The 19681-nt window shown below is 45.0% G+C and overlaps 1 protein-coding gene across 2 annotated transcripts in view; it reads right to left on the reverse strand.

The window, feature by feature from the left end:
• The window catches only part of LOC118392688 (suppressor of hairless protein homolog), a 106789-nt gene that overhangs the window by 23946 nt on the left and 63162 nt on the right, over positions 1 to 19681 (reverse strand). For both annotated transcript variants that reach the window (XM_052459314.1, XM_052459315.1), the window contains one exon: positions 8158 to 8253. In XM_052459314.1, the coding sequence (XP_052315274.1) occupies positions 8158 to 8253 (96 nt within the window). The remainder of the gene's footprint in view (positions 1 to 8157; positions 8254 to 19681) is intronic.

The following is a 19681-nucleotide window of genomic DNA, read 5'->3' on the forward strand; positions in this document are numbered from 1 at the left end:
GGTGGACGTCACTCCTAATGACAAGCCCCCCCCCCCCTCCCGATGAGAGCTGCTGAACAACGCACCGTGCCTGAGATGCGTTATGAGGAAGCCATTTCTACAAAGATTAGCTCAGTGGGGAACTGGGGATGCCCTGATGTGCCATCTACTACCTATATGAACCTATAGTTTCATTAAACAGGCCTCGGAGCAAAACGTTTCTGTACAACGTTTAATCAAGCTGACGCATTTGGCGATGTTCCATTTCTATTCATTGGCACAAAACGAAGCCTCTAAACAAAACTATTCACTGGCACAAAACGAAGCCTCTAAACAAAACTATTCATTGGCACAAAACGAAGCCTCTAAACAAAACTATTCACTGGCACAAAACGAAGCCTCTAAACAAAACTATTCACTGGCACAAAACGAAGCCTCTAAACAAAACTATTCATTGGCACAAAACGAAGCCTCTAAACAAAACTATTCATTGGCACAAAACGAAGCCTCTAAACAAAACTATTCACTGGCACAAAACGAAGCCTCTAAACAAAACTATTCACTGGCACAAAACGAAGCCTCTAAACAAAACTATTCACTGGCACAAAACGAAGCCTCTAAACAAAACTATTCACTGGCACAAAACGAAGCCTCTAAACAAAACTATTCACTGGCACAAAACGAAGCCTCTAAACAAAACTATTCACTGGCACAAAACGAAGCCTCTAAACAAAACTATTCATTGGCACAAAACGAAGCCTCTAAACAAAACTATTCACTGGCACAAAACGAAGCCTCTAAACAAAACTATTCACTGGCACAAACGAAGCCTCTAAACAAAACTATTCATTGGCACAAAACGAAGCCTCTAAACAAAACTATTCATTGGCACAAAACGAAGCCTCTAAACAAAACTATTCACTGGCACAAAACGAAGCCTCTAAACAAAACTATTCACTGGCACAAAACAAAGCCTCTAAACAAAACTATTCACTGGCACAAAACGAAGCCTCTAAACAAAACTATTCACTGGCACAAAACGAAGCCTCTAAACAAAACTATTCACTGGCACAAAACGAAGCCTCTAAACAAAACTATTCACTGGCACAAAACGAAGCCTCTAAACAAAACTATTCATTGGCACAAAACGAAGCCTCTAAACAAAACTATTCACTGGCACAAAACGAAGCCTCTAAACAAAACTATTCACTGTGAAAGTTTCTCCATTTAGGCCATTCATATGAAATATTGTATTAATTTTTTTTATTTCACTTTTATTTAACTAGGCAAGTCAGTTGAGAACAAATTCTTATTTTACAATGACGGCCTACACCGGCCAAACCCTAACCCGGCCAATTGTGCACCGCCCTATGTGACCCGATCCCGGGTCTGTAGTGACGCCTCTAGCACGGAGATGCAGAGTCTTAGACCGCTGTGACACAGCCTGGAATTGAACCATGGTCTGTAGTGACGCCTCGAGCACTGAGATGCAGTGTCTTAGACCGCTGTGACAGCCTGGAATTGAACCATGGTCTGTAGTGACGCCTCGAGCACTGAGATGCAGTGCCTTAGACCGCTGCGCCACTCGGGGGCCTTAATATATGCGTAGTGCTGCTTCTTCTCTTTGTCAAACTGCACAAAGCACCTGTCAAACTACGTGATTCTCTGAATAACACAGGGGATTTCGTTATGGGACTAGCTTTGTCAGAGGAACTTGGGAGTTTGTCAAAAAAAAAACAACAGTTATTCTGTCCAGAACACCCCTGGCCATGTAAAAACGACCACCATGGCAGACTATAAATATATACATATGTGGTGTTTTGTGTTTGTGCATATAATGACATTACTCAACTCCCCCTAGTAAAACTAATCCCGGTCGTATAGTGAGTGAATAAGTGTCAGATAAGAGGAACGTATATGAATGTTCTGTTTTTGGGGGCTTTATGACCAACTATGAAAACTCAAATGACTTGAAGCCTGATGTGTCGCAGGGTGCATTGCTACAAAAGGGTCTGCCGCCAAAACCGGAAACCCCTCACCATTACCCCCAAAACAGGCCCCGCTCACATCTTCTGTACTGGTCTGTGTGACTTTAACCAGAGAGGACAGAGGAGAGTAGAGGAATTCAGCTATTTAACAAATACATACTGACACACGCAGTCACACACACACACACACACACACACACACACAGTCACACACACACACACGCAGTCACACACACACACACACACACACACAGTCACACACACACACGCAGTCACACACACACACGCAGTCACACACACACACACGCAGTCACACACACACACACACGCAGTCACACACACACACACGCAGTCACACACACACACGCAGTCACACACACACACGCAGTCACACACACACACACACGCAGTCACACACATACACACGCAGTCACACACACACACGCAGTCACACACACACACACAATGCTGCTCCTCCTCTCTCGTGCTCCAAAACTCAGAGGTGTCACAGTGTCGGCTGAGTTCTGGTGTGATGCTGCTGATTTACTAAGACATAGTTCTGGTGAGATGCTGCTGATTTACTAAGACATAGTTCTGGTGTGATGCTGCTGATTTACTAAGACATAGTTCTGGTGTGATGCTGCTGATTTACTAAGACATAGTTCTGGTGTGATGCTGCTGATTTACTAAGACATAGTTCTGGTGTGATGCTGCTGATTTACTAAGACATAGTTCTGGTGTGATGCTGCTGATTTACTAAGACATAGTTCTGGTGTGATGCTGCTGATTTACTAAGACATAGTTCTGGTGAGATGCTGCTGATTTACTAAGACATAGTTCTGGTGTGATGCTGCTGATTTACTAAGACATAGTTCTGGTGTGATGCTGCTGATTTACTAAGACATAGTTCTGGTGAGATGCTGCTGATTTACTAAGACATAGTTCTGGTGTGATGCTGCTGATTTACTAAGACATAGTTCTGGTGTGATGCTGCTGATTTACTAAGACATAGTTCTGGTGTGATGCTGCTGATTTACTAAGACATAGTTCTGGTGTGATGCTGCTGATTTACTAAGACATAGTTCTGGTGTGATGCTGCTGATTTACTAAGACATAGTTCTGGTGTGATGCTACTGATTTACTAAGACATAGTTCTGGTGTGATGCTGCTGATTTACTAAGACATAGTTCTGGTGTGATGCTGCTGATTTACTAAGACATAGTTCTGGTGTGATGCTGCTGATTTACTAAGACATAGTTCTGGTGAGATGCTGCTGATTTACTAAGACATAGTTCTGGTGAGATGCTGCTGATTTACTAAGACATAGTTCTGGTGAGATGCTGCTGATTTACTAAGACATAGTTCTGGTGTGATGCTGCTGATTTACTAAGACATAGTTCTGGTGTGATGCTGCTGATTTACTAAGACATAGTTCTGGTGTGATGCTGCTGATTTACTAAGACATAGTTCTGGTGAGATGCTGCTGATTTACTAAGACATAGTTCTGGTGTGATGGCAGGCAGGGCTCCAATGATCAGACCCAGCCAAGAGGAAGGGGAGAGGGAGAAAGAAAAAGGGAGAGTGCCTTCGGAAGGTATTCAGAACTCTGACTTGTTCCACATTTTGTTACAGCCTTCTTCTAAACATTTTTTTTTTATCCTCCGTAATCTACACACAATACCCCATTATGACAAAACGGAAAAACAGGTTTTTAGAAATGTTTGCAAATGTATTAAAAACTAAAAAACAGATACCTTATTTACATAAGTATTCAGACTCTTTGCTATGAGACTCGAAATTGAGATCAGGTGCATCCTGTTTCCATTGATCATCCTTGAGATGTTTCAACAACTTGATTGGAGTCCACCTGTGGTAAATTCAATTGATTGGACATGATTTGGAAAGGCACACAGAAGTGTATATAAGGTCCCAAAGTTGAGTGCATGTCAGAGCAAAAGAAAATCCATGAGGTTGAAGAAATTGTCCGCAGAGAGAGAAAGGATTGTGTAGAGGCACAGATCTGGGGAAGGGTAACAAAACATTTCTGCAGCATTGAGGGTCCCCAAGAACACAGTGGCCTCCATCATTCTTAAATGGAAGATGTTTGGAACCACCAAGACTCTTCCTAGAGCTGGACGCCCAGCCAAAAATAGCATTTGAGGGAGAAGGGAATTGGTCAGGGAGGTGACCAAGAACCCGATGGTCACTCTGACAGAGCTCTTGAGTTCCTCTGTGGAGATGGGAGAACCTTCCAGAAGGACAACCATCTCTGCAGCACTCCACCAAACAGGCCATTATGGTAGTGACCAGACGGAAGCCACTCCTCAGTAAAAGGCACATAACAGCCATCTTGGAGTTTGCCAAAAGGCCCCCAAAGAATCAGACCATAATAAACAAGATTCTCTGGTCTGATGAAACCGAGATTGAACTCTTTGACCTGAATGCCAAGCATCATGTCTGGAAGAAACGTGGTACCATCCTTACAGTGAAGCATGGTGGTGGCAGCATCATGCTGTGGGGATGTTTTTCAGTGGCAGGGACTAGGAGACTAGTCAGGATCGAGGGAAAGATGAACGAAGCGAAGAACAGAGAGCTCCTTGATGGAAACCTGCCCCAGAGCGCTAAGGACCTCAGAGTAGGGTGAAGGTTCACCTTCCAACAGGACAATGAACCCAAGCACACAGCCAAGAACAATGCAGGAGTGGCTTCGGGACAAGTCTCTGAATGTCCTTGAGTGGCCCAGCCAGAGACCGGACTTAAACCCGATCAAACATCTCTGAAGAGACCTGAAAATAGCTGTGCAGCAACGCTCCCCATCCAACCTGACAGAGTTTGAAAGGATCTGCAGAGAAAAATGGGAGAAACTCACCAAATACAGGTGTGCCAAGCTTGTAGCATCAAACCCAAGAAGACTCAAGGCTGTAATCGCTGCCAAAGGTGCTTCAACAAAGAGTAAAGTGTCTCAATACTTACATAAATATAATATTTACAATTTCTATAAAATTAGCAAACATTTCTAAAAAACTGTTTTTACTTTGTCATTATGGGGTATTGTGATGTCATTATGGGGTATTGTGATGTCACTATGGGGTATTGTGATGTCATTATGGGGTATTGTGATGTCACTATGGGGTATTGTGATGTCACTATGGGGTATTGTGATGTCATTATGGGGTATTGTGATGTCATTATGGGGTATTGTGATGTCACTATGGGGTATTGTGATGTCACTATGGGGTATTGTGATGTCACTATGGGGTATTGTGATGTCACTATGGGGTATTGTGATGTCATTATGGGGTATTGTGATGTCACTATGGGGTATTGTGATGTCACTATGGGGTATTGTGATGTCATTATGGGGTATTGTGATGTCACTATGGGGTATTGTGATGTCACTATGGGGTATTGTGATGTCATTATGGGGTATTGTGATGTCACTATGGGGTATTGTGATGTCATTATGGGGTATTGTGATGTCACTATGGGGTATTGTGCGTAGATTGATGACGGGGGAAATAAACAATTCAATACATTTTATAATAAGGCTGTAACCTAACAAGATGTGGGAAAAGTCCAGGGGTATGAGCACTTTCCTAAGGCACTGTGTACATGAGCGAGAGCAAGGATTCATTCTGTCTAATCCCCTACAACTGGATGACCATATTCAGAACAGCTCATTAACTCCCTACACACACCACATAACCCATTCTAACCTAACATTAGTACAGCAACTAGGAAACAGTCTACCCACTTCTACTCAGTCATAACCCCCTACCTAACACAGTGTGCTCCCCAACCCTGTAACCCTACCATTCCCCTGGCATCTACCCTTTAACCTCCTGGATGTGCCCTGCAGAGAACTTAACCGCTTAACCCCGTCTGGACGCAGTAGGAGATGGAAAGCCGGAGGGGCCAAAACACCTACGTTACACACAGACACAACAGAATGTGATTTATCTTTTCTTCGACCTCTTTTTAGTCCATACTATTAACCCTTGACCTATTGACTTATAATGAAACAGGGAACTCTTCAAGGTGCCTTTTTGGGTTGGGACTGTGTTAGTTACTACAACAGGTATGGTGGTGGCAGCATCCTGCAGTGGGGATTTATTTCAGAGGCAGGGACTGGGAGACTAGTCAGGATCGAGGGAAAGGTGAGAGGAGCAAAGTACAGAAATATCCTTGATGAAATCCTGCTCCAGGGCGCTCAGGACCTCAGAGTAGGGCCGACTGGGGCGAAGGTCATCACACACACTATGTAGGGGCTGTGGGAGGTACTACACCAGGGAGGTACTACACCAGGTAGAGGCTGTGGGAGGTACTACACCAGGTAGAGGCTGTGGGAGGTACTACACCAGGTAGAGGCTGTGGGAGGTACTACACCAGGTAGAGGCTGTGGGAGGTACTACACCAGGTAGAGGCTGTGGGAGGTACTACACCAGGTAGAGGCTGTGGGAGGTACTACACCAGGTAGAGGCTGTGGGAGGTACTACACCAGGTAGAGGCTGTGGGAGGTACTACACCAGGTAGAGGCTGTGGGAGGTACTACACCAGGTAGGGGCTGTGGGAAGTAAGTGGTGTGTAGGGTAAGTGGTGTGTAGGGTAAGTGGTGTGTAGGGTAAGTGGTGTGTAGGGTAAGTAGTGTGTAGGTTAAGTTGTGTGTAGGGTAAGTAAGTTGTGTGTAGGGTAAGTGAGTTGTGTGTAGGGTAAGTTGTGTGTAGGGTAAGTTGTGTGTAGGGTAAGTGGTGTGTAGGGTAAGTGGTGTGTAGGGTAAGTGGTGTGTAGGGTAAGTGGTGTGTAGGGTAAGTGGTGTGTAGGGTAAGTGGTGTGTAGGGTAAGTGGTGTGTAGGGTAAGTGGTGTGTAGGGTAAGTGGTGTGTAGGGTAAGTGGTGTGTAGGGTAAGTGGTGTGTAGGGTAAGTGGTGTGTAGGGTAAGTGGTGTGTAGGGTAAGTAAGTAGTGTGTAGGGTAAGTAAGTAGTGTGTAGGGTAAGTAAGTAGTGTGTAGGGTAAGTAAGTAGTGTGTAGGGTAAGTAAGTAGTGTGTAGGGTAAGTTTGTGTGTAGGGTAAGTTGGTGTGTAGGGTAAGTAAGTGGTGTGTAGGCTAAGTAAGTGGTGTGTAGGCTAAGTAAGTGGTGTGTAGGCTAAGTAAGTGGTGTGTAGGCTAAGTAAGTGGTGTGTAGGGTAAGTAAGTGGTGTGTAGGGTAAGTAAGTGGTGTGTAGGGTAAGTAAGTGGTGTGTAGGGTAAGTAAGTGGTGTGTAGGGTAAGTAAGTGGTGTGTAGGGTAAGTAAGTGGTGTGTAGGGTAAGTAAGTGGTGTGTAGGGTAAGTAAGTGGTGTGTAGGGTAAGTAAGTGGTGTGTAGGGTAAGTAAGTGGTGTGTAGGGTAAGTAAGTGGTGTGTAGGGTAAGTAAGTGGTGTGTAGGGTAAGTAAGTGGTGTGTAGGGTAAGTAAGTGGTGTGTAGGGTAAGTAAGTGGTGTGTAGGGTAAGTAAGTGGTGTGTAGGGTAAGTAAGTGGTGTGTAGGGTAAGTAAGTGGTGTGTAGGGTAAGTAAGTGGTGTGTAGGGTAAGTAAGTGGTGTGTAGGGTAAGTAAGTGGTGTGTAGGGTAAGTAAGTGGTGTGTAGGGTAAGTAAGTGGTGTGTAGGGTAAGTAAGTGGTGTGTAGGGTAAGTAAGTGGTGTGTAGGGTAAGTAAGTTGTGTGTAGGGTAAGTAAGTTGTGTGTAGGGTAAGTAAGTTGTGTGTAGGGTAAGTAAGTTGTGTGTAGGGTAAGTAAGTGGTGTGTAGGGTAAGTAAGTGGTGTGTAGGGTAAGTGGTGTGTAGGGTAAGTGGTGTGTAGGGTAAGTGGTGTGTAGGGTAAGTGGTGTGTAGGGTAAGTGGTGTGTAGGGTAAGTGGTGTGTAGGGTAAGTGGTGTGTAGGGTAAGTGGTGTGTAGGGTAAGTGGTGTGTAGGGTAAGTGGTGTGTAGGGTAAGTGGTGTGTAGGGTAAGTGGTGTGTAGGGTAAGTGGTGTGTAGGGTAAGTGGTGTGTAGGGTAAGTGGTGTGTAGGGTAAGTGGTGTGTAGGGTAAGTGGTGTGTAGGGTAAGTGGTGTGTAGGGTAAGTGGTGTGTAGGGTAAGTGGTGTGTAGGGTAAGTGGTGTGTAGGGTAAGTGGTGTGTAGGGTAAGTGGTGTGTAGGGTAAGTTGTGGTTGATTACCTTTTTTCATTGCCATAAGATTTCTGGGCAACCTTTGCATGCAGGATCAGGACAGTTTGGTCTCCTCGCTCCTTCAGGTAATTCCTCATCGCTTCTCTGTGAAGAAGGGAAGAAGTTAGGAAGAGGGGAGAAGTTAGGAAGAGGGGAGAAGTTAGGAAGAGGGGAAGTTAGGAAGAGGGGAGAAGTTAGGAAGAGGGGAGAAGTTAGGAAGAGGGGAGAAGTTAGGAAGAGGGGAGAAGATGGAAAGCAGATGGAAAGAGGAGAGATGAGAGAGGTTTGTTATCCATCCATTGAAATAAACAAGTTATAGATGACAGAAGTGACAGAGATAAAGTATACTGATCAAAAATATTATCAGCAACATGCAACAATTTCAACGTTTTTACTGAGTTACAGTTCATATAAAGAAATCACTCAATTTAAATAAATAAATTAGGACCTAATCTATGGATTTCACGATTGGGCAGGGGTGCAGCCATGGGTGGGCCCAGGAGGGCATAGGCCCACCCACTGGGAGCCAGGCCCACCCAATCAGAATGAGTTTTCCCCACAAAAGGGCTTTATTTCTCCTTAGTTTCATCAACTGTCCGGGTGGCTGGTTTCAGGCGATCCCGCAGGTGAAGAAGCCGGATGTGGAGGTCTTGGGCTGGTTTGGTTACACGTGGTCTGCGGTTGTGAGGCCGGTTGGACATACTGCCAAATTCTTTAAAGCGATGTTGGAGACGGCTTATGATAGAGAAACTAACATTCAATTCTCTGGCAACAGCTATGGCGGACATTCCTGCAGTCATCCGGCTACTTGCAAACTTGAGACATCTGTGCCATTGTGTTGTGTGACAAAACGGCACATTTCAGAGTGGCCTTTTATTCTTCCCAGCACAAGGTGCAGCTGTGTAATGATCATACCGTTTAATCAGCTTCCTGATATGCCACACCTGTCAGGTGGATGAACTATCTTGGCAAAGGAGAAATGCTCACTAAAAGCGATGTAAAAAATAAAATTAAAATAAAAAATATTTTGGAGAGAAATAAGTTTATTTGTGTGTATGGAAATATTTCTGGGATCTTTTATTCCAGCTTATGACATATGAGACTAACACTTTACACGTTGCATTTATATTTTTGATCAGTATAGATAAAATCAAAAAACAGGAACGTGAAAATTCAGGGTCACTAAGACTAACATTTGAAACATGGAGAGACGGGAACAGTGTGATTAGCCAATTCTCTGGTGTGCTGAAGTTTGTGTTGCTAACACACACACACACACACACACACACACCACACACACACACTCTGCACACACAGACCGCTCACACACAGACACATGGACACACACAGACACATGGACACACACAGACACATGGACACACACAGTTCGGGGCCAAAAGCTATGTTCTCTCCAGCTGGGCTGACTGAAAGGAGAGAAAAAAAAGAAAACTCCAAAGCCCTGAGCTCACCACCAAAGCCCTGAGCTCACCACCAAAGCCCTGAGCTCACCACCAAAGCCCTGAGCTCACCACCAAAGCCCTGAGCACACCACCAAAGCCCTGAGCACACCACCAAAGCCCTGAGCACACCACCAAAGCCCCGAGCACACCACCAAAGCCCCGAGCTCACCACCAAAGCCCCGAGCTCACCACCAAAGCCCCGAGCTCACCACCAAAGCCCCGAGCTCACCACCAAAGCCCCGAGCTCACCACCAAAGCCCCGAGCACACCACCAAAGCCCCGAGCTCACCACCAAAGCCCCGAGCACACCACCAAAGCCCCGAGCACACCACCAAAGCCCCGAGCTCACCACCAAAGCCCTGAGCTCACCACCAAAGCCCTGAGCTCACCACCAAAGAATCCACATCTCGTGTTAAAATGTTGCAAAGGCCCGTGCTCCAATTACTTCTGTCACCTAAGCAAAAACATAAATGGCTTTCCGTCGCATTTTCAACTCTACTTACAGTTTTGGCACAACAAATGTTGTGTTATAGAGCGAATGTGGCCACTCCGCTCTTAGCAACAGTGCCCTAGCCAACAGCTACCAGCTACAGGGAAGGGTATAGTCTAAATAATGGACAAAAGAGCAGGATTTCTACTTGTCAAAGGGAAGCCAAGCTTCGATCATCGTGTGACCAGAATGAGACCCTCGATATTTATTGTAAAAGAGCATCAAGCTCATCACTTTGCAATTTCACCACCCTGTGAAGTTCATTATAATAAAACTGTTCCGAGTCGTAGCGGGAGAACGGAACACCATGTCATCGTGTGGCTAAGTTTACTTTGATGTGATGGTTATTATGTCAATGCCTGCGCATAAAAACGTTTCCACCACCATTTCTCACATAATTCATTTTACCGGCACAAAAAGATCCCACCTTGTATAGTGTATTTTTTATTTTGTCTACATTTGGAAATTTGACCGACAAATGTACTGTTTCCGTCAGGCCGGGCACACAAAAAAATTATCCAACGTTCTTTACTGGCATAAAAAATGTTGGATAGACACCTGGTTACTGTGTGTGTACTCGTTGAGAAGCACACAGCTGAAGGTCTTCAGACTAGCAGGGGTCAAGGGTCACACTGAGCAGACACAATGGCCCATTTGCACAGATGTCAGTGACACCTTGACACGTCCAGTGACACAGAAAGGGAGTCATATACATACATTAGGGCTGGGAGATCTGGCCAAAATATTTTTTGTTGTTGACAGGATGATGCTATTTGGCGGGATGATGCTATTTGGCGGGATGATGCTATTTGGCGGGATGATGCTATTTGGCGGCGTGATGCTATTTGGCGGCGTGATGCTATTTGGCGGCGTGATGCTATTTGGCGGGGTGATGCTATTTGGCGGCATGATGCTATTTGGCGGCGTGATGCTATTTGGCGGCGTGATGCTATTTGGCGGCGTGATGCTATTTGGCGGCGTGATGCTATTTGGCGGCGTGATGCTATTTGGCGGCGTGATGCTATTTGGCGGCGTGATGCTATTTGGCGGGGTGATGCTATTTGGCGGGGTGATGCTATTTGGCGGGGTGATGCTATTTGGCGGGGTGATGCTATTTGGCGGGGTGATGCTATTTGGCGGGGTGATGCTATTTGGCGGGGTGATGCTATTTGGCGGGGTGATGCTATTTGGCGGCATGATGCTATTTGGCGGCATGATGCTATTTGGCGGCGTGATGCTATTTGGCGGGGTGATGCTATTTGGCGGGGTGATGCTATTTGGCGGGGTGATGCTATTTGGCGGGGTGATGCTATTTGGCGGGATGATGCTATTTGGCGGGATGATGCTATTTGGCGGCGTGATGCTATTTGGCGGCATGGTGCTATTTGGCGGCATGGTGCTATTTGGCGGCATGGTGCTATTTGGCGGCATGGTGCTATTTGGCGGGGTGATGCTATTTGGCGGGGTGATGCTATTTGGCGGGGTGATGCTATTTGGCGGGGTGATGCTATTTGGCGGGGTGATGCTATTTGGCGGGGTGATGCTATTTGGCGGGATAATGCTATTTGGCGGGATGGCGGTATATGGCGGGATGATGCTATTTGGCGGGATGATGCTATTTGGCGGGGTGATGCTATTTGGCGGGGTGATGCTATTTGGCGGGGTGATGCTATTTGGCGGGGTGATGCTATTTGGCGGGGTGATGCTATTTGGCGCCATGATGCTATTTGGCGGGATGATGCTATTTGGCGGCATGATGCTATTTGGCGGCATGGTGCTATTTGGCGGGATGATGCTATTTGGCGGGATGATGCTATTTGGCGGGATGATGCTATTTGGCGGGATGATGCTATTTGGCGGGGTGATGCTATTTGGCGGGATGATGCTATTTGGCGGGATGATGCTATTTGGCGGGGTGATGCTATTTGGCGGGATGATGCTATTTGGCGGGATGGCGGTATATGGCGGGATGATGCTATTTGGCGGGATAATGCTATTTGGCGGGATGGCGGTATATGGCGGGATGATGCTATTTGGCGGGATGATGCTATTTGGCGGGGTGATGCTATTTGGCGGCATGATGCTATTTGGCGGGGTGATGCTATTTGGCGGGATGATGCTATTTGGCGGGATGGCGGTATATGGCGGGATGATGCTATTTGGCGGGATGATGCTATTTGGCGGGATGGCGGTATATGGCGGGATGATGCTATTTGGCGGGATAATGCTATTTGGCGGGATGGCGGTATATGGCGGGATGATGCTATTTGGCGGGATGATGCTATTTGGCGGGGTGATGCTATTTGGCGGGATGATGCTATTTGGCGGGGTGATGCTATTTGGCGGGGTGATGCTATTTGGCGGGGTGATGCTATTTGGCGGGGTGATGCTATTTGGCGGGGTGATGCTATTTGGCGGGGTGATGCTATTTGGCGGCATGATGCTATTTGGCGGGATGATGCTATTTGGCGGCATGGTGCTATTTGGCGGCATGGTGCTATTTGGCGGGATGATGCTATTTGGCGGGATGATGCTATTTGGCGGGATGATGCTATTTGGCGGGGTGATGCTATTTGGCGGGGTGATGCTATTTGGCGGGATAATGCTATTTGGCGGGATGGCGGTATATGGCGGGATGATGCTATTTGGCGGGATGATGCTATTTGGCGGGATGGCGGTATATGGCGGGATGATGCTATTTGGCGGGATAATGCTATTTGGCGGGATGGCGGTATATGGCGGGATGATGCTATTTGGCGGGATGATGCTATTTGGCGGGGTGATGCTATTTGGCGGGATGCTGCTATTTGGCGGGATGATGCTATTTGGCGGGATGATGCTATTTGGCGGGATAATGCTATCTGGCGGGATAATGCTATTTGGCGGGATGGCGGTATATGGCGGGATGATGCTATTTGGCGGGATAATGCTATTTGGCGGGATAATGCTATTTGGCGGGATGATGCTATTTGGCGGTATTTATGGTTTTTGAATAATACCAGTTCTAGGAGTAGTGCTTGACCTTAGGGTCAACACATACATGTTAAGTGTTTTTAAACGGGGCTTTCTGCATTCCGATTGTTTTATACTGTTCAATTAAACTTTTACTTTTATTTAACTAGGCAAGTCAGTTAAGAACAAATTCTTATTTTTCAATGACGGCCTAGAAACAGTGGGTTAACCGCCTGTTCAGGGGCAGAACGACAGATTTTTACCTTGTCAGCTCAGGGATTCGATCTTGCAACTTTCGGTTACAAGTACAACGCTCTAACCACTAAGCTACCTGCCGCCCCAATTGCGATTGGACTTGTGTGAACTGTTGGGTGAACTGTTGGAATCATGGAAATTATCAAGGGTAATTGTGGGAATGATTATTCTAATTCTATAGTTAGAATATAATACTGGGCACTTTGAACACAGTGTTGTTTGACATGACAATTCATGAAAAAGCCAGAGAGGCATTATTGTGACAGGGGTAGGAACCAAAGTGTTGGTCAGTGTTTCCCAGGGGAGTGGGACCCTATAAACCTTGGCTACATTAAATGTTCTCTTACTTCATGTAGCCAACATATTCATGGGTCCCCTATTTCTCTCGGATTTAGAAGATACGGTTGCACGAACATGCTGATTTAGGTCTCCACCAGCACCGCTATCAGGCTGTATTAACTAGACAGCTAGCCAACTAACGCAGCTAGCTAGAGATTAGCAGCTAACACTGTTTTATCCGCAACTTGATCAAATAAATAAACATACTTGCCATTTGCAGACAGTAAGACGTACAAACTGACAGTGTAATTATAGAACGCTTGTGGATTTATATTAAGAAGCGGAAACAGCATCGTTGTCATCAACATGTTGTTGCGTCTGCTGCACAGACTGAAGAGAATGGTTGGCAAATTATCTGGTGGTCGAAAAACATCAACATCACTCCATGAGCGACCAGGGGCGGGTGGCGTATCACTTTTAACAAACCATACATTGGTTATAGAAGGGCAAGTAAAAAACAAAACTGGTCCGTGCATCAATAGTAGTGTCTAGTAAAATACAATATACCACCCAGTCCACACACACACACTAGACAGGCCTATTGGAAAGCAAGGAGTCCCCTGAATCACGAGAGGGAGGGCAAGAAGGAGGGAGGCAGGGAACCACAGGTTACTACACTTCACTAACCCTTAGTGGAAAGACCAAGGCCAGAGAGAGATGGATGGAAAGAAAACAGACCACTCTGCGGTGCCTATAGTGATCTGACGGACACCACTCTGCGGTGCCTATAGTCATCTGACGGACACCACTCTGCGGTGCCTATAGTCATCTGACGGACACCACTCTGCGGTGCCTATAGTCATCTGACGGACACCACTCTGCGGTGCCTATAGTCATCTGACGGACACCACTCTGCGGTGCCTATAGTCATCTGACGGACACCACTCTGCGGTGCCTATAGTCATCTGACGGACACCACTCTGCGGTGCCTATAGTCATCTGACGGACACCACTCTGCGGTGCCTATAGTCATCTGACGGACACCACTCTGCGGTGCCTATAGTCATCTGACGGACACCACTCTGCGGTGCCTATAGTCATCTGACGGACACCACTCTGCGGTGCCTATAGTGATCTGACGGACACCACTCTGCGGTGCCTATAGTCATCTGACGCTACAGTGATCTCCACTGATATTTCTACGGGTTGCTTTGGCATGGCACTGGGCGTGCACACACACACACACACACACACCCCCTGACTGATTACAGGGGAACACACTCGCTCAGCCCAGAACACGGTCATGTCATGCTCACAGGGTGTCATTGGACAACCGCTGATCCTGATTGTGACCTTCCTGTTGTGAGGCTGACATCAGACTAAGGTGGAAAAGCGATGCGGTATTAACGTGACCCCTAGACACTGGTCTGAGGACTGTTTTGCACTTCCCTGCCTAATGATCACTATTTGGATATGTGGTGGCTAGGCTCATCCTGGATCTGTGCCTAAGTAACAACTTCTAGAAGGGGGGAAAAATTTAAATAAAATAACCTGAGCTGTCATATTGGCGAAGGCATTTTGTAGTTTGTTTTTCTCGTTGGTCCGTTGTGTTTGTAGCTCGTACCTTGTGTTGTCGGAGCAGGGGAAATGAAAGTTCCAGATTCCACCCTAAAGATGAGACTTTTAAGGAAGTGCCTGGGTTAAGACTCACGCCAGTGTGTTGTTGCCACTTCACAAATATGGCTGCTGCCTTGTGGATGACTGGATGTAAACTACCCTATTTGTTGTTGGATCAGAGCTGACTGGCGGAGATGGCCTCAGAGCTAACCACGAAAGAACGAAAGAAAGAAAGAGAGAAAAGAGTGAGCTGCAGCATCTAGAGTAGAAAATAGCCTCTTTGTTTTTTACACCTCACAAGCACTGGTTGATTGTAGAGCTGGGAATTGCCAGGGACCTTATGATACGATATTATCGCAAAACTTAGTTGCAATCAAATCAAAAATCAAATCAAATTGTATTTGTCACATACACATGGTTAGCAGATGTTAATGCGAGTGTAGCGAAATGCTTGTGCTTCTAGTTCCAACAATGCAGTGATAACCAACAAGTAATCTAACTAACAATTCCAAAACTACTGTCTTATACACAGTGTAAGGGGATAAAGAATATGTACATAAGGATATATGAATGAGTGATGGTACAGGGCAGCATACAGTAGATGGTATCGAGTACAGTATATACATATGAGATGAGTATGTAGACAAAGTAAACAAAGTGGCATAGTTAAAGTGGCTAGTGATACATGTATTACATAAGGATGCAGTCGATGATGTAGAGTACAGTATATACGTATGCATATGAGATGAATAATGTAGGGTAAGTAACATTATATAAGGTAGCATTGTTTAAAGTGGCTAGTGATATATTTACATCATTTCCCATCAATTCCCATTATTAAAGTGGCTGGAGTTGGGTCAGTGTCAATGACAGTGTGTTGGCAGCAGCCACTCAATTTTAGTGCAGATACGATATATATTGAGATTCTCACGATTCTATATGTATTGAGATTTGATACTGTGATTTTACATATTGCTCATCGTACGTCTGCTGCACAAGAACCAGAGATGAGATGAGCCATGAGAAAACCAGTTTTGATCAGTCATGGAAATCATTTTAAAAGATGGAGAACAAGCTATGAAGAAAGAAAATACAGGTTTCGGTGGAGGTTCAGCAAACTAGTGCAAAAAATAATATTGCAATATATTGTCAAAAATAATATTCAATCCCCCCATCACTAGTTGATAGTTAAAGTAGGATTAGAGTGTAACAGGACTGTTCTCCACAAAAACACTGGGATATTCCAAAAGCAGATCTTTGTCAAAAACCAATGAATGCATTTCAATCCTGGTTACAAATGATTGGTCCTATAGTAAGACTGTTGTCCCATGTTCATACTGACAGTTCTGGAGGACGACTGCTGGTTAAGATGTGGTTGTTGTCGTGGTGTGTGTGAAGAGAGCACCATTAATCTATTACACCCCTGGAGGGGCCAGACTGCACAAGGCCAAGTTCAACCAGCATTCACACATCATATTTACACACACACACCACACACGCACGCACGCACACGCACACGCACACGTTTCTGTTAAGAAAATATGGCGCTGGCCATTTGACCAGCAACATTTTAAATTAGTTGTGGGACAATAGATCCCAAATTCATACAACCAGTAGGAATACATCAAATTAAAATTCTGATAAAACTATTATTTCTTCACATGATGAGCACAGCAATGCACACAAGGCAGTAGGCTACATCTGAATGTTCCTTCCATAATGCAATGCACACAAGGCAGTAGGCTACATCTGAATGTTCCTTCCATAATGCAATGCACACAAGGCAGTAGGCTACATCTGAATGTTCCTTCCATAATGCAATGCACACAAGGCAGTAGGCTACATCTGAATGTTCCTTCCATAATGCAATGCACACAAGGCAGTAGGCTACATCTGAATGTTCCTTCCATAATGCAATGCACACAAGGCAGTAGGCTACATCTGAATGTTCCTTCCATAATGCAATGCACACAAGGCAGTAGGCTACATCTGAATGTTCCTTCCATAATGCAATGCACACAAGGCAGTAGGCTACATCTGAATGTTCCTTCCATAATGCAATGCACACAAGGCAGTAGGCTACATCTGAATGTTCCTTCCATAACGCAATGCACACAAGGCAGTAGGCTACATCTGAATGTTCCTTCCATAACGCAATGCACACAAGGCAGTAGGCTACATCTGAATGTTCCTTCCATAATGCAATGTACACAAGGCAGTAGGCTACATCTGAATGTTCCTTCCATAATGCAATGCACACAAGGCAGTAGGCTACATCTGAATGTTCCTTCCATAATGCAATGCACACAAGGCAGTAGGCTACATCTGAATGTTCCTTCCATAATGCAATGCACACATGGCAGTAGGCTACATCTGAATGTTCCTTCCATAATGCAATGTACACAAGGCAGTAGGCTACATCTGAATGTTCCTTCCATAACGCAATGCACACAAGGCAGTAGGCTACATCTGAATGTTCCTTCCATAATGCAATGCACACAAGGCAGTAGGCTACATCTTAATGTTCCTTCCATAATGCAATGCACACATGGCAGTAGGCTACATCTGAATGTTCCTTCCATAATGCAATGCACACAAGGCAGTAGGCTACATCTGAATGTTCCTTCCATAACGCAATGCACACAAGACAGTAGGCTACATCTGAATGTTCCTTCCATAATGCAATGCACACAAGGCAGTAGGCTACATCTGAATGTTCCTTCCATAATGCAATGCACACAAGGCAGTAGGCTACATCTGAATGTTCCTTCCATAATGCAATGCACACAAGACAGTAGGCTACATCTGAATGTTCCTTCCATAATGCAATGCACACAGGGCAGTAGGCTACATCTGAATGTTCCTTCCATAATGCAATGCACACAAGGCAGTAGGCTACATCTGAATGTTCCTTCCATAATGCAATGTACACAAGACAGTAGGCTACATCTGAATGTTCCTTCCATAATGCAATTGGTGGGAAAACAGCATTGTCCAAAAGGGTGCTGCACATGAAAGCGGTTTCATGCGACCGATGTAATTTAGACATTTTGATCATCTAATAGGATACTATTATTAAGTAAGGTAAGACACGCCTCATAATATGGTATTAAAACGTCCAGGTTTCAAACAATTAAGTATGTTTTAAAATGCGCTCCTGCTGTCTGACAGATTTGATCTCAAAGGCTTTGTATCTGTATACTGTACGTGTGTGATAAATAACTAATATACTGTACACTAGTGCCAATTTAATTCCACTAAATTATTCTAATTAACCTCTAGACCAACACCATGACCAGTCAAACGTACAGTGCAGTCGGAAAGTATATAGACCCATGGACTTTTTCCACATTTTGTTACATTGCAGACGACAGGTAGCTTCGTGGTTAGAGCGTTGGACTAGTGACCGAAAGGTTGCAAGATCGAATCCCCGAGGCGACAAGGTAAAAATAAAAAAATCTGTCATTCTGCTCCTGAACAAGGCAGTTAAACCACTGTTCCTAGGTCGTCATTGTTAATAAGAATTTGTTCTTTAACTGACTTGCCTAGATAAATAAAGGTTAAATAAAATACAATATTTCATATGAATGGCCTAAATGGATCAACTTTCACTTAAATAAAATTTAAAAAATCTAAAATTAAATAATTTTACAAACAATACCCCATAATATTAGCACATTTTGTAAAAAGAAAACAAAAATCTCATAAGTATTCAGAGCCTTTACTCTATTTTGTTGAAGCACATTTGGCAGTGAGTCACATTTGGCAGTGAGTCTCCCTGCGTGTGACGCTTCAAGTTTGCCACGCCTGTATTTGGGGAGTTTCTCCCATTTTTCTCTGCATATCTTCTCAAGCTCTGTCAGGTTGGATGGGGAGCGTCGCTGCACAGCTGTTTTCAGGTCACTCCGGGCTCTGGCTGGGCCACTCAAGGACATTCAGAGACTTGTCCAGACGCCACTCCTGTGTTGTCTTGGCTGTGTGCTTTGAGTCGTTGTCCTGTTGGAAGGGGAACATTCGCCCCAGTCTGAGGTCCTGAGTCCTCTGGAGCAGCTTTCCATCAAGGATCTCTCTGTACTTCGCTCCGTTGATTTTACCCTCGATCCTGACTAGGTCTCCCAGTCCCTGCCACTGAAATACATTCCCACAGCATCATAACATGCTTAACCGTAGGGATGGTGCCAGGTTTCCTCCAGGGAAACTCAGGGAGACCAAAAGCATCAAGACTCGTCTGAAAGTAGCCAGGTACCAGTTAAAAAAATATATATGAATAGAAGTAATGTATATATAGAAGTAGTTTGTGCCTAAAAAAAAGGGTGTTAAAAATGTATAAAAATCTTAGATTTAGGACAGACACTTGTTTACCATCTGTTTAGTCTATTATTCAATTACTTTCTATCGGCTAAGAAACATCCTCTCACTGTCAACTGCGTTCATTTTCAGCAAACTTAACACATGTAAATATTTCTATGAACAACTGAGA

This window comes from Oncorhynchus keta, chromosome 13 (genome assembly GCF_023373465.1).
Source record: "Oncorhynchus keta strain PuntledgeMale-10-30-2019 chromosome 13, Oket_V2, whole genome shotgun sequence".
Classification (NCBI taxonomy): Eukaryota; Metazoa; Chordata; class Actinopteri; order Salmoniformes; family Salmonidae; genus Oncorhynchus; species Oncorhynchus keta.